Source organism: Haemaphysalis longicornis, unplaced genomic scaffold (assembly GCF_048455015.1).
Source record: "Haemaphysalis longicornis isolate Haplotype H1 unplaced genomic scaffold, Haemaphysalis longicornis Haplotype H1 scaffold_3, whole genome shotgun sequence".
Taxonomy (NCBI): Eukaryota; Metazoa; Arthropoda; class Arachnida; order Ixodida; family Ixodidae; genus Haemaphysalis; species Haemaphysalis longicornis.
The window spans coordinates 174614022-174629654 of NW_027526335.1; the positions used below are offsets into that span (position 1 = coordinate 174614022).

Sequence of the window (15633 nt, forward strand, 5' to 3'; positions counted from 1 at the left end):
TAGGCAAGAACATTTAATGTCGTCTTAGCCACGTACCGCTTCGCTATAAAATGCAATGCGCGAAAATAAGATCAAAGACAGAAAAGATGCGCCCACCTCAAAGGAAAGTGCGCCATTTTCCATCTTGTGGATTTGCAGGGCGCATATTTTTTAACTTCTGTGTAAACCACAACCAGTAAAAGCAAACAACATGATAGTCACGGTTTCCCTGGGTGCCTCACATTCTTTTTTATTCGATACTTTGCTCTGAAGGGTGGTACAACGGTGGCGAGCAGAGTTGAATGTGCCGGAACAAACTGTTCACAACAGAGAAGTCTAAGAGGCTGTGGTTATAGAGGCTGTAGTAATAGTTATAGATCGGGTGGTCGGCCTGGATACACTCTCACATCGTTTAACACTGCCGATGTCGGGAGCGCTGCCGAATACGCCAAATCCGCAGAAGATGTCGGATATCCGGTCATGGTTGAAATAAAATGTTCGCAGGGAGAACACACGTACACGAGGGTATTTTAAACACAATCTTCGTTCAAGTTGCATTAGCGTCAGGGTAAACCCGAATGGATTAGGACTGTTTAAAGGGGCCATGCAGACAAAATGCAAGTTCGTTTTAGTCGAAAGATTTCGTGTTTTATAGTGCCCCAGCGCTTGTCCGGATGCAAATGATGCCGTCTTCACTGAAAAATTGATCAATTTAGGTTAAAAGTTTGATTCTCCCGCTAAATTGTGTGTCTCCGTGACGTCTGCCAGGAAGTCAGAAGTGCGCGCATTCAAACAAACTTACACTGCGCCATTCAGCTCGGCAGCCTTACTTGCCGTGAGTACTCCGGGCTGGCGCAACCATACTCATCCATGGGCTGTTGTCCGCGGTTGCTTTTGTTTTTGACCGTATTTGCACCTGGCTTGTTTTTGTTATTGCAGAAAGTAATAATTTCGTAAAAGATGGGGTCAACATGGGCTCGACAAACAGGGTCACGTGAGACAACATCGCTTACGCCAATCGGCTAGTGTCGTGTAAGACAACTCCAAAGCGGCGGACAGCTGTTCAGCTAAAACAAATATAGTGCGCCCGGTAGCAACAGCAGTGCGCATCGGTACTTCCATGCTTACGTGTGCTTTGCGCAACTTTTATTGTTTACCGCGACATTTTTACTGATGTAAAATGAATATGCATTACATTTAAGTGCAAACAGCTGGCTGGGCAATCTAATAAGCGCTGCCTAATTTGCGTTTGCTTTTGCCGGCCTCAGCCAATAGCACAGCTGGGGACATATGACATCATAGGTACTGCTGTGGGAAATGAGCTAGTGGGTCGCATGGCCATTCCCTTTCATCCTAATTAATAACCCGCCGCGGTGGCTCAGTGGCTAAGGCGTTGCGCTGCTGAGCACGAGGTCGCGGGTTCGATTCCCGGCCGCGGCGGCCGCTTTTCTGATGGAGGCGAAAAGCAAAAACGCCCGTGTGTACGAGATTTCGGCGCACGATAAAGATCCCCAGGTGGTCAAAATTAATCCGGAGCCCTCCACTACGGCGCGCCTCATCGCCTGCGTTGCGTCGGCGCGTTAAACCCCACAATCAATCAATCCTAATTAATATATAGCTTTTTGAGCGAAGTTTCCGTTAAAAGTGGTGTCCGTATGATTCTAACGAGGCAACCTTTCGAATGAACCAAACTTGTGTTTTGTCTGCAAGGCCCCTTTCAGTTACACAAAAAGAGCGATGATTTCGTAGGTTGATGGCAGTTTTTGTCAACCTCAATATTTTCCCGTGTGTTGTCCTCCTCCTCCGGCAGCGGCCAAACAAGCTGGTACGGTGATGGTGGTGAGCATGCCCAGTTCCACTCCCCTCGAAGAGGTGGTGGCTGCAGCTTCCCCCGATGCCGTGGTCTGGGCCCAGCTGTACATCCGAAAGGACCGTTCGCTGAGCGTGCAAGACGCGCTGCGTGCCAAGCGGTGTGGCAGCGCGGCAATCGTCTTCACTCTTGACTCCCCGGTCACTTCTCGTGACCCATCTTTGGGCGGGAGCAGCTTCACGCCGAATCCGTTCAGCAAAACGTGAGTGTCCGTAGGGACATCCTGTACGGAGTGACTGTAGGAAAAACTTCGTCACAGTTTTCGGCGCTGTTTTTTAGGCAATAATGTGTACCCAGTTAGGCCACCGTCGAAATTTATTTTTAGAGAAATCTAGCGTACCCCGGCGGATTTTATCCTTGACCTTTGCGACATTAAGGCCGTAGCCATGGAAGATGATTTTGTACTTGCTGAGCTTAGTGAGGCACTCGTCATAGTTATTTACACTCACAAATTCGTATAAAGAGATGGAAATATGGATGTCACGGTTTAAAGAGAATTAACAGTCAGCAGGGGGGAGAACGAGAGAGAGAGAGAGAATAAACTTTAATAATCCAGAAAATGCTTGAGAGAGGCGTCCTCATTCCAGGATGCCTTGAGCTCGGGCCGCGTCGACAGCCCTTTCGATCAGACGCAGCTGATCTTCGAGGCCGGAGTAGCCCAGATCAGTTGATGCGGTGGGTTGGTCTAAAATGGTGTGACGTTCCTACGCACACGCATGCATGCGAACACACACAAGAACACTAGAGCACAGACTGAGGGAGAATAAAAACCTCGGAACAAACTTTCGCCTGAGTATCTTGGTATCTGACGCAACATAGGGTCTATGATGCCACTGAAGAATGTTAGTTTCCATTATGGTAAAGCAGTGTATACATCACTGTCATACGACCTTTTTGAAAGAAATAAGCAATTAGTTTGTACGGAACCTCAAAATTATTAAAAATGCGGCGACTTCAACGGAGAGCAAGTTGTTTCTTTCTCGTAGCCAACTTACTGACTTAGTAAGTCGACGAGAAACGATGACCTGCACTTTGCTGAACATGAGTGTTAATAGGCAACTTCGCAAATTTTTAACTGTTCAATTTTTGCAATCTCCCTCGTTATTTCTCTCTTCAATCAACTTGAGTGTGGGTTTATGCAACTGTTTCTTACGTAACTGCAGTTCTGCATCATCGGCTGATTTATACGGGCAGCACTGAGTCCGTCTTCTTGCTACTTCATTGTCGAAGTTGTGACAAAGGGAACCTACATGTGCTTGCAGCCAGTGTAACCCTACTTTTGTTTGTACTGCGAGGTTTCTAAACTTAAATTTGTATCCAGAGTCTCAACGCCATTTTCCAGCTCTACCACATAAAAAGCCACGGCAACAGAATGGGAGTCGAACACAGCTCCGCTAGTTTTAAAAATCCAGATAAAGTCACGTTTGCTACACCCGCATTTTAAAATGACCCGTACCAGACCAAAACATTTCAGATGAATCTAAAAAAATTCTTGTGGCTGCGTGGTATTCGCACCCGCCCCGGGGAAACAGAACGTCCGAACTTTGCCATCGGCTATTGACCTACGATGCAGGTGTGTTTGAAGTTGCAATACCAACTACAATGCGAAGCGCCTTTTAACATTGTTAACCCTGTTAATTACCTCTTATTAACCCAGCTCACTCATTTTTGTAATACTGCTTGTCACTCCAAATTCGGTCTTTGGCAATTGAAACTTTAACGTTGATTTAAAATATTTCACCCATAATGACCGTTTGTGATAGTGCTCATCAGCCGAGCAGCGCATGTTTGTGCAACCGTGCGAGCTGCGCCAGAATTTTGTTCTCTCGCAGCTGATATTCTCCGTCATAGCAAGTTCGCAGAAGGGTCATGCATTGCGCGTGAGAGTCAGCATTTTTAGAGATGCTTAAAGACAAACGGTAAAAAAATTCTTGAACAAGGCGTTTATATAGGCAAAATATTGCCGAACTAAATCTGTGGCACACTTTATACTTGTCAACATTGTTTAGCAGGAAGAAGACATTCGGAACATTAGGGGCGAAACAAACTCATAACTGGTACTTACAGTGTTTTTATTTAAAAAAAGACGTTGCTGTAATTTTTGCTATAGCAAACGAACAAAAAAAAAGCGTTCGAAGAAATATTTTATTCGCAAAATAGAAAAAGAGCTCGTTTGGAGCATTAGGATCATGCCGGTGGTGGTGGCTCTTGTGCGAAGGGTACCAGTAAGAAAATATCGCAACATTTGTAGTCCCCAGCAGTACGGATTGGTTGTATAATGTTCCTTTTAGTGATAGCAGTACCTTACTTTTCACTCTTTGAGAGTGCTTGCCGAGTGCGCCCCAGCGCATGCCTACTCTGCGCCAGATTTATTTGTCGTTTTTTGGATCAGCACTGACGAGCACTCCGAGGCACTGATAGTCTTCAACTTGTTCTAACGTTGCGTTACCTAAGTGAAGAGGGTGCTTTCAGCATGCTTTTTTATCATTCATCATGATAATCATCGTCCGCCTATCTGCGCTCACTGCAGGGCAAAGGCCTCTCCCATGGATCTCCAATTATCCCGGTCCTAAGCTAACTGCGACCAATTTATCCCCGCAAACGTTTTGATCCCATCTGCCCATCTAACTTTCTGCCACCCCCTGCCACACTTGCCTTTTCTAGGGATTCACTGTGTTACCCTTAATGACCAACGGTTATCTTGCCTTCGCTTTACATGCCCTGCCCACGCCTGTTTCTTCTTCTTAATTTCTACTAATATGTCCATTTATCTTTCTCCATTTATCCATTTATAATATCTCCATTTATCATTTATAATATTTATCGTTACTTTATATCTCTTCACGTTTATTTAGTAACCCCACGGAGGAGCTGTCTGATTTTAGTTTTCCAAGCGTTTCTAGCAGGTGCGCTGTAGGCTCACTGAGCGAAGAGATGTACTATCCTAGCGGCTGCTAGGCCGTATTTAAATTATCGTGATACGGGGGAGTGACTGGTTCTTTTAGCTAACAGCCATTGAAGCAGAAGAAAGTATGGTAGGCTAAATCTTTGAAGATGGCGTCGAGCCGTCGGTGCCCCTCCAGGCGAAGCGTCATACTTTCCGCAGAAAGGTAGGGCATCTCAAAAGGTAGCGCGTAAATTTTTGCGGCCATCGACTGCACGTACGTAAAAATGTTGACCAAAGGACGCTGGGAGGATCCGCTGGCAAACTTGTCGGGATACGTTTAGTAGCGTTCTTACCGCAAGCAACCGGAATCGCCAAATTGTCCTGTACTTTCGCACACATGATGTGTTTCTAATGACTTCATAGATAGCCATCAGTAGGATGCTTACCTAGTTTACTCCTGCTCTTCAACGCATAAAGTTAGCATGTATACATGCTTACTGGGCCTTATGTGGAACGCCAAAAAAATTGTGACATCTTGCGCTGTGATGGAAAAGGCGCGGGAATGACGACGACAGAGAATAGAAGACACAGGAAGACGCCTGATTAGCAACTTAACCATCTTGCGTCTTGCTTTGTCAGTGGTCCTTAAAGGTAATACGGGGTTCCGCATTTTAAGGTACGTTATTGGAGACACGAGAATTATAATGCGTTGGGGATACGAGAATTATAATGCCAGTTGATAATAATAGTGTTCCGTGTACAAAGACGTCCCAGACAGCCGCTATCCATATTGGGTCACCATATTTCCCGTGACCTTCTTAACTCGCTCTAACCGTCGTCGCCAGCTGGGAACATCCCTAGTGCAGCGTCCATTCCTGTGTAAAGGCAACTTGTGTCTCCGTTGGGGAGGATGCAACAGGCGGGCAATATGGGCACCGAAGCACGGGCACACGAGGCGCTGACGAACGCGCTTTGTCGCCGTCACCCTCGGAGGCTTTTTCCAATAGCGTGTCACATTACAAGGCACGTAGCCCAACGGGGGTTCGTAGCTTTCTGAAACATAGATGCACACCTTACATAGTCAATGTGGCGAACCTGAGCAGATCCCAATAGCCGGTTTCAACTTACATGAACCAACATAGACACACGCAAATATGAGCGCAAACATTACAAGGATCATTTTTGCAAAATTCGAAACACTGCGTACCTACCCTGGAATGCAAATGCAAACATCACCCGACAAGACATCTTGTTTTCTTTTGTTAAACAAACTGCCTGAAATCAATCCTTAATTCATTGTATTAGGAAGGCATACAGGTTAACGCTGTGGGCGAAGAGTGTAGCTGCACATTTTGTGGCATGTGAAAGAGACATAAAACTTGAAACTGACTGCAGAATTGCGAGCCTGATGGGCTCAACACCAGACCACCTTTGGGACCTCACCATGAGCTGGGACGATGTGGACATGCTTCGCCTGGCCACCGACCTGCCCATCGTCCTCAAGGGAATCGTCAGAGGTATAGTGCTTCCCAATGAACATCTTGTTAGTGTACACAATGATGTGGGAACGCCTGACATCTACAAGAAAAAAACTGGTTTGGTTCCAATAAAATGAAAGCTGAAACTGAGCTTGATAAATTTTTTGCACAGCACGTAGGTAACCGCCAGTAGCCAACTGCCTAACGCCCTCTTACTTGTTAGGAACATTGCTTGTTATGTGAGCTTGTAGGTGCTATGACAATATTCATGATGGTGGATGAGGTGCAGGAACATACATATGGTGGATACTGAGTGCGCGCGTGTGCATGTTTCCAGGGCGGTAGTTTCACTGCCAGTGTTCTTGATTTCGCACGCGTTTTTGCATTCAAACATTATCTAGCCGAAAGCAACCGAAGCTTTGAACTCTTTCGCTTATTCTTGATGACGTAGAAAATTCAAGTGCGACAACATTTATCGATATGCGAAAGTCTTCTTACGTGCTTGGCAAGCGAAAGCCTGGCATACTACTGTGACGATACTATTTATGTACACATCTCACACGTCACATAGCAGCGACGCGTCTTTACGGTCCTGAATCCATCCTAATTCACTGCAATACATTCTAATCCACCTTAATTCATCCTAATGCCATGTATTATTTTTAATCCATCTTAATCCACCGTTATTCATCCCAATCTAGTTTAGTTCCATCGTAATCCCGCATTCATCTGACTTAATCATTCTTAATCCACCTTATACCCACCGTAATTCACCGTAATCACATTTTAATCTGACTTAATCGATATTAATAAACACTATTCCGTTCTAATTCATTTAAATGGACATTATTACATCTTAAGCCACCTTAATAACGCTTAATGCCTGTTAATTTACTGTAATACACATTATTTCATTTATTGCACCTTAATCTACCCTTACTTATCATTACTACCAATGACTAATGAACAATTATTCCACCGTAATTTATTTTATTTCAGGCCTATCCGGACTAATTATTTTAATCAATATTAATTCCACCACACCATCAGTCACTATCAGTCACTAATCTATCAATTACTCTTATAATCCATAATCATTTTTATACACGGCTGGCATGCTTTGATTCGCGGCTGGCCTTCCTCGGTTAGCTTCGGTTTTAGCATCATTCGCGTTTGACGCCAGGGTCATGCAAGGTCAACCTTCCAATGAGATATGTAAGGCTCTCGCATAAATAAGAATCTCAAAAGACGGGATTTGATCGACATTTGAAAAAGAAAATCAGGATAGAACTTGTTTGTTCCTCACCTGTTAATGTTTATGTCTGCCTGTCATGTCTTCATGTAATGTTTGATTTCGTCGTTTCTGTGAAGTGCAGATGTAACAATCGGAGGAGGAGGAAGAGCCGGGATACCTTTAATGATAAGGAGAAGTGAGCCTGGAAGCGAGATTGGCTTGCTACTCCATTTCAACATGAGAGGGGAGAAAATGAGCGAAGGGAACGAATACACAAAAACTCCTACAAACACTAACAAACGCAGGTAAGCCTAAAAAAACTGACAGACGCAGGAACGCGCGCCTAGAACACGCGCAGGGGTGAGGTTAAGGCAAACGGTCACCGAGTTTTGTTCAGGCGGGAGTGACGGAGAAATGACACCAAGGCCCTTGTAGTTCGTGTCACCATAGCAGTCGCGTGCCATAGATCGATGACTTCACAAAATTTCAGTGGTGCATCAGCACGCAGTGCCAAAGTGGTCTTTATGGTTAGCCGTGGGGCATTAAAACGAGGACACACACACAGTACGTGCTCAAGGTCCTCACGAATGTCCTCTCAGCCACGCTCTCTTTCTGCGCAGTCGCGGCGGCTTTCTCCGAAGGGTTCACCGGCTTCAGAGATTTCGCTCATGCCGAGAAACAGATCCGGTCTGATTTGATTGAGTGATTGTAGTGTTTAACGCGCCGTCGTAACGCAGGCGATGAGACGCGCCGTAGTGGAGGGCTTCGGATTAATTTTGACCACATGTAGATCTTTAACGTACGGCGAAATCTCGTACACAAGGGCGTTTTTGCTTTTCGCCTCCATCAAAAAAGCGGCCGCTGCGGCCGGGAATCGAACCCGCGACCTCATTCTCAGCAGCACAACGCCTTAGACACTGAGCCACCGCGGCGGGTAAACATATCCGGCCAGTCTGGAGAGGCCGACACATCCTGAAAAGAGATACGAGCAGTTTTAGCCTGTTATTCCAGCGCAGTTTTTTAAAAAGCCCGGGCGTCGCTTTTCCTTACGCTGCAAAAATCGGCGACCGTCACGAATATATCTCGATAGTATTAACACATGTTGTGGTCTTGGCAAATGTCTTGGATGTCTCATCAACGCCAAAAAGTGGCAGTAGTTGTCATTGTTGGCGTCAACACGAATGGTGCCAAAATGGTCACAGCTGTGAAGAGAAAATAAATACGTAAAAAAGTTAGCTCCAATCCCCGCTGTGAAGGTGGTTGGAAAGCAAAGCTTTCAAAGACACCCACAACAATTGCCCATCTGACGTCACTTGAATTCACACGCGTGGCTCTATAAAGAGTGAAACCAGAGATTCTGCCAGCCGTTACCTGGAATTCGCGGGGGCGGCGTCCCGAACGCAGCAGCAGCGTCGGCCACGGCTGGGCTAGAGCGGCGGACACCGCCGCTGTAGCCCGGCCGTGAGTCGGCAGAAAGAAATCGGAGAGGAGCGTCTTTCGAAGAGTGAGACAGCGGAACCTAGCGATCCTGATGTGCTAGCTTGGGGCTACACCACCGCGCGACACAAGCGTAGACTCCGAAACAATTCGGCATGTGAGCTTAGTGATTCCCATTTATACCGACTTAAACTAGTTAGTTTAGTAAGTTTTAGAATTGCGAAAAAGCTGAGGGAACTTTTATAGTGGCTATGTATCAGAACCAGTTGCTGCTTTAGCCTTTTGTAATACCTCTTAAAACAACAACCGAATCGGTAATCACAAATTGAGAAAACGCAGTCAGTCCCGTTCATGGCAAGCAGTGCGCTAAAGGTAGCGTTTCTCTAGCGGCCAGATGTCTGTATGTGGTCTCTACATTTTGTTTTCGCGTCCTGCACACCAATCCTTAACGTATGTTTGCCGTACGACCATTTAATTTCGTCTGGTCCGAGTTACCCAGGAGGTGCTGTCGAACAAGTTAATCAAGCCGTGCGAAGGCACCGCGAAATGGATTCGAAGCTGCACCAAAACAGGCCCAAAACAACCGTCGCTAAAGCAGACGACAAAGCCGTACCGCCGACGCGGCCGCCAGCGAGCAGGCACTTTCGCGCGGGGAACATTGGGTAAATTAGACCCACCATCTCTAGTGTGCTCCGTGCGTGAAACCCTCCGTATACCCCACCCCCTTTCCCCCGCCTCCGCCTAGTTGGGAGTTTCTTGTCCCGCACGCCACGAAAGAACCGTTGGCGGGTAGAGCTCGAAAGCTTTGCTTTTAAACACACCGGGGTTCATGTGGGATTTGAAGCCAGGTCACCGGTTCCAAGTGCGCTAACCATAGGTATAGCCCGGCATCGTGTCAGTTAAACGCGAGGGCTCGCGCGTAGAACCCCTGCACGCGTATTAGAACTCTAACTGTGGAGACGCAGTCGCTTGAATTGGTGTGTAACCCGTGCGTCTGGGTTATTCCCGTTAAAACACGAAGAAACGAAAGCGAAGAAAGGGAAGCAAGTGAGGTGGAGCAGTGGAGAAGCATAATAATCGCTGGCTTTAACTTTGAAATCCCGGAAGCAGACTTGAAAGGACCCTGAAGTGAACTTGTCAAACTTCTGTTTGTTGTTCCATTGCAGAGACGAGCTCAAATAAATATCCTTTTCGCCCCTTATCCGGTAAATAAATCAGTAGTTAACTTATAAAGACTATAGGAATAAAAACATACCATGCGACATCTCCGGCAGCCGCAACAGCTGCAGCAGTAACGCGAGATAACGCGAAGTAGCCTTTCCATAAGGTTGGACCACTTCCAAGATTTCAAGGTTCATGCATACGCACGTGCGTTTCTGTAAATGTTATTTATTTCTGAAAGAAGAATTGTAGCTTTATTAGCAACAAGCATAAGGGTCGAAATGTTTTTCGTGATGTTTATTTTACACGAAAGTGCTTTATGTCGGGGCCCACAAACCTAGCCGACGTCATATCCGTCACGGAAATGACACCACCAGAAAAGTTCCATTTGTGTGGTGGCGCTAGGTTTCGAGCCCACGATCAGTCTGGCCACAACGGCAGGTGTGAAACGCTGTACCGACTGAGCCATGAAGTCATGCCCGGGTAGCAGTGCGAACGCACCTTATGTCCGTCCCTCTAACTTCTCCATTCAGATGGTGCTGCCATCTAGGAGGGGTGAAGCGAAGTAGCCCGTCATGGCGCTAATGAGCGCCGATAGTTGGCGCCTTGTTTGGGCACCATGTACAGTTAAACCTGGATGTAACGAACCTATATGTAACGAAGTCCTGTATTTAACGAAGTTTTTCAATTCGCCATTGCCACCTCCATTGAAACCCATGTTTTTGCGACCTCTATGTAACGAAGGAGTTACCACGGTTAACCTTGATGTAACGAATAGTAAGATGAGCTATTGTTTCTGCCCTTTTTCTGCAAATTTGGCTGGAGAAGTGGACTAATTTAGCGAAGTTTGTTTGCGCCGCAAACCACCGCGCATTTCCACGAGTGAGCGCGGTGTCGGTTAGCTGCTATAGTTGGTGACAACTTAACTCTGCAGCGGCTTTTCAAGATCAAAGGGATTTTGTGTTCGTCCGCAACCAATGGCGTCTCGCCGTTTGTGTGACGCCTGCGACGTACGTTTGACAGGAGAACTACTTCCAATATGGCCGCGGTCTCCTGCCGGCCGCTGATGCGCCGTCGAGCGACAACGAGGTTGCTGAGAACCAAAAGCTCTATATGCGATTTGTGTTACGAATGTGCTGTAGTGCATCAAGAAGCCGCTTATCGTTATCTGTCCCGTGTGTGCCTTGCCGCGCCATGGTTTGTACGTACGTGAGGAAATCGTGGTAGCACTGGTGGGCTGTCTTCATGCGGAACGTCGTCGCCGAACTCGATCTGAAAACGGCGAAACGCCGAAGCTGCATCTGTTGCTGGTGTGATTGTGGAAATTGTGTCGGTGTAACGCAACCTCTGTGAAGAAATAATACGATTTGCTTTCGTCCACGGCAGTAGCGGTGACAAGTTGCAAGCGTTTTCGTTTGTTGCTGTGAGCGTAGGCTGCGCCCGATGTTGAGCGCAGGCCTACGTGGTGTCCGTCTGGCCCGACGCGGGTTGTGCAAACGTGTGTGGCGTGTTTTTTGACCGGATACGGCCGCTCGTACAGCCTTACACGTTATTAAGATGATTGCCAAATCTTACAGTCTAAGGTATCTTTCCTTACTGATTCGCGTATTGCTTTAGCTTGCCGGGGTACGAACGGAGCAGCGGTGTGGCGTTTTTTTTCCCTGGCGTAAACAAGGTATGATTAAAGCGTTATTGCAGAAACTCGCGAAGAATTAAACGTTCGTGCACAATTATCCGAGACTGGGTAGCTTGAAGAAAATCGGTATGAACCTGCCTTCCTGCGAGAAACGGGTGCTTATGGCGTTCTGCTTATGCCAATGGGCACATTATCGCACATAACAAAAGTATGAACGATTGCGAGTATTGTTGAGGTAATCAAATGTGGTGGCGTTTCGTTTCTTGACTTTCATGGGTTGGTCGTAATCACCAGTAGCATTTTTAAAACGTATAAGAGGGGTAAATAAACATTGAAACTGTATGATTGCTGGATTTTGAACCATGCCGTTGAAGAAAGCCGCAAGTGTATGGCCCCGCGACATGACCACGTATTTTTTTATGCGTTGCCAAAAATACACATGCGCGCAGCTTTTTATTATGCCTTCTAAGCTTATGGTGCGTGTGTTCCCACCGCTACACAAAGTGGCACCAGAGAAACTGGCTATGACTGGACTGAGGCTGGGTATTTTGTGTGCAGTGTGGAATTTCTCAGGAGTGTCGTGAGCTTGTTAAAGTTGTTTTGGAATAGCTGAATGCGTTTCGTAGGAATGAACCCATTACCAATTATCTTCATGCAAAGTTTGTGTGATGGGCTTTATGAGTTATAAAAATTTGTCTATTGCAGCTGTGTTTCATAGTGATGGCTGTACTTTAATGATTGCATTCTGGTGCTTGTGCAGTTTAAGTTTCAACAAAAGGGTTACATAGTGTATTGGTAGACATTCAGATTTCCAGTGTCTCTGTCATAATAGACTGTTGTTATTATACAGAGTGGAGGACATGTTTTAGTGTCTTCCCATGGAGCACACTTTAATTTAGATTCAACACCGCTTCCCACTTTTATATGTTTTTATTGTTCCAGAAACTGGGACAAGAGTTGGAGAGCCTTCAAAAAGTGACTGAAGGTGGTTCAGGTTGAAGAGCTGCAGTAATAATTGCTACCACTCTTGTATCAGGTAGAAATTGGGTATGGCACCCCTTCAGAATGCTATGTTCATACTTTTCAAGCATGCACTGTTGCTTCTGGTTATACAGCTGCAAGAATAATAGAAAAAAGCGATGCGGCATATCAAAATGGTTTAACTTCAGGCCTCCAGAGTGTCATATCGCTGCTTTTTGAGCACACTGTTGCTTCCGGCTGGTTCAGACGCAGTAAAAATTGGGAAAACGTACTCAGCAGGTCGCAATGGTTTTACGTCACTTCTTCAAGGTGATATGTAACTCCTTTGCAAGCTTAAACTGTTGCTTCTGACTAGAAAGCTATGGTAAGAAGTGAAAGCTCTAATAAATACGATGGAATGTGTTTGTGCCAGGCCTTCAAGCAGTGATGTCGCTGCTTTTTATGCACACATTGTAGCTTCTAGCCATGAAGTTGCGGTGAGAGTTGGACACATATTACGTTAGAATAAATTCATGCCATACTTTCAGGCTATGAAGTCGTTGCTTCTCTCATGCACACATTGTAGTTTCTGGCCATCAAGTTGTGGTAAGAGTTGAAGATGCTTATGTAGTACATTAGAATGAATTCATGCCATACCTTCACGCTGTGAAGTCACTGCTTTTCACGTACACACTGTTGCCTTTGGCTTTAAAGCTGCATTATGCATTGAAAACACTGGTGCAGAAAATCAAAACGGATTCAACATCAGGCTTTGAGGGTGCCACTTTGCTGCTGCTGGCTGGAAAGTGCGGTAAGAATAGAAAATGCTTGTGCAGCAGCCTATGACACCTTGACAAGAGGCAGTATGAAATAAATATTTCTTCTCCCTGTTCCAGTTCGGTGTTCTGATTGGTTGCAGAAGTGGACAAAATGGAACTGCTTGCATGGAGATGTCGGCACATTTTTAAATAAGTCACTTAGATCTCGTGTTCATACTCATAATATTGGGCCTGTTGAGTGTAGTTGTCTAAATAGGTGCAGTAAGAATTGAATGCACTTGTATAGCCGTTCGTTCTAGTTTCCTATGGGGCAGTCAGTGTTCGACGTCACTGTTTGGTGTACATAGGGGAAGATTATTGGCTTTGGGAAGATGATCAGAAATGAAAATGCTTCCACAAAAGCCTGTCATGGCTGCAAAAGAACTACATGTTAAACCGAATATTATGTATGCTATTTCAAAAGCCTCATCAGCAATACAAATATCTTCACGGTAGGCTGCTGCATATCAGTGTAAAGCCAATGAAAGTTTAAAGTAGCCCAACCTGGAAAGTAGAACTTCGGAAGGATGCATTTGTAGCTCACTATTCATTTTTTTTTGTAAAAGCTCGCAACAGTAATTTTAGCCGGCTGCTAGTGCTTAAGGGTGTTTTTCTATCAATTTTTCACCACCAGTAAGGGTTCTCTGCCTTACCATTCCACTGTAAACTGCGGGGTGGTGATATGACACTAAAGAAACGGCGGCAGCTGTATTATTACATCGCCGCGGGAAACACCTCGGAAATCGTCGCCTGGTTTGAAAGCATGACACCGTATACTGCCAATCTAACCAAGTGACGTAGAGTGTCTTGCCACTAGCGTGTCTCGTGAAGTAGAAATGATTAGACTTGTAACGTTCCACATCCCGCAGTTCTCTGCTCGCGCCATACGGTGTTGTCGTCTCGTTTAAGCGGAATAAAATAACGCTTGTTTCTTCGCACCTACAGGTGATTTCGCAAGGCAGGACACTTTATGCGGCATCGCGACCTCCACCGTTAGCGTGCGTCGCCGCGATAGGTGTTTGCAGGGCGTCACTACGTTCGAAACGGTCGCATAGAACAATACGTGGCCCGTTGATATCGCGGCCGATTACTGAAAGACACCGATGAATTTTCGCCGCTGGTTTCCTTTTCACCCTGGGCCTACACAGTCCGTGCACTGCATCCAGCCATTGCAGCGACGAACCGCCTCTTTCTTCCACCCTGCGTTTACGACGCTTGATTTAACGGTGATGATGGCTGTGGAATATATTGTACCGTCTACATTTCTTGACAATGAGTGCGCACTCAAAGTGAAGAAATAGTCGCACTGCGACGAGCCCGACCAAATATAACAACGACCATTATGTTATGTTTCTCCAAGCAGACGACGGCTTAGCGACGTGCAGCGGTCAAAATTCGAACTATTCAGACCCAAAAATCGTGTGCGCGTTGTGTATATGTTTATTTCTGTTGTCTAACAGTAAAGCAATCCCAGATAGCCTTGATTTAAGTATAAAATACACCAGGAATAGTTTCTACCAGGAATAACCTTTGTTTCAGTGAGTAATTTTTTTCTCCGGAGCCAGTTTTTAATGAGGACGACTTTTTCTTTTTTCTGTGAAAATCATTCATTATGCGGAATGAAGCATATATAAACGACTTCATAATCAGATGGTTAATCAGATGGTTATACTGTCAGCCGGTCATACTAGTAATAATGGGTATAAACAGCTGCGATATAACGAACTATTTTTTCTAACCGCGGAGAGTCAGGCAGCGGCCACACAACGCTTGTGGGCGGAGCTCCTCCTGCATTCTTACCCTGTCACCAACTATAGGCGTGCCTGTCGGCGTGTAGTCGCGCGTCTCCTCTGCTATCTGTGGCGTCGGTTCGTCGGTGATGATTTATGCTGCCAGAAACCGAAAAGTTTTGTCGTTCCAAGACAAGCTTGCATTTTAGATGCAGAGCATCTGATTCACTCGCCTTGTCCCTCCGGCGTCGTCGTCATTGTCGTCGTCGGCGTTGTCCACCCTTCCCCATTCTCCTCGCCGCGCCAACTGCGCTCTCCGCCGCTCACCCCCTCTCCTCTCCGATAGCGAACACTCTCTCGCGAGGGGAATTGGATTGGATTCGATTGGATTGGCTTGGATTGAATTAATTTGGCTTGGCTTTGATTGGATTGGATTGGATTTG

At 46.0% G+C, this 15633-nt stretch overlaps 1 protein-coding gene across 1 annotated transcript in view; it reads left to right on the forward strand.

Moving 5' to 3' along the window:
- The window catches only part of LOC144175545 (2-Hydroxyacid oxidase 1-like), an 85186-nt gene that overhangs the window by 21190 nt on the left and 48363 nt on the right, over positions 1 to 15633 (forward strand). The window contains exons 4-5 of the mRNA XM_077704616.1: positions 1790 to 2051; positions 6132 to 6253. Of these exons, the coding sequence (XP_077560742.1) occupies positions 1790 to 2051; positions 6132 to 6253 (384 nt within the window). The remainder of the gene's footprint in view (positions 1 to 1789; positions 2052 to 6131; positions 6254 to 15633) is intronic.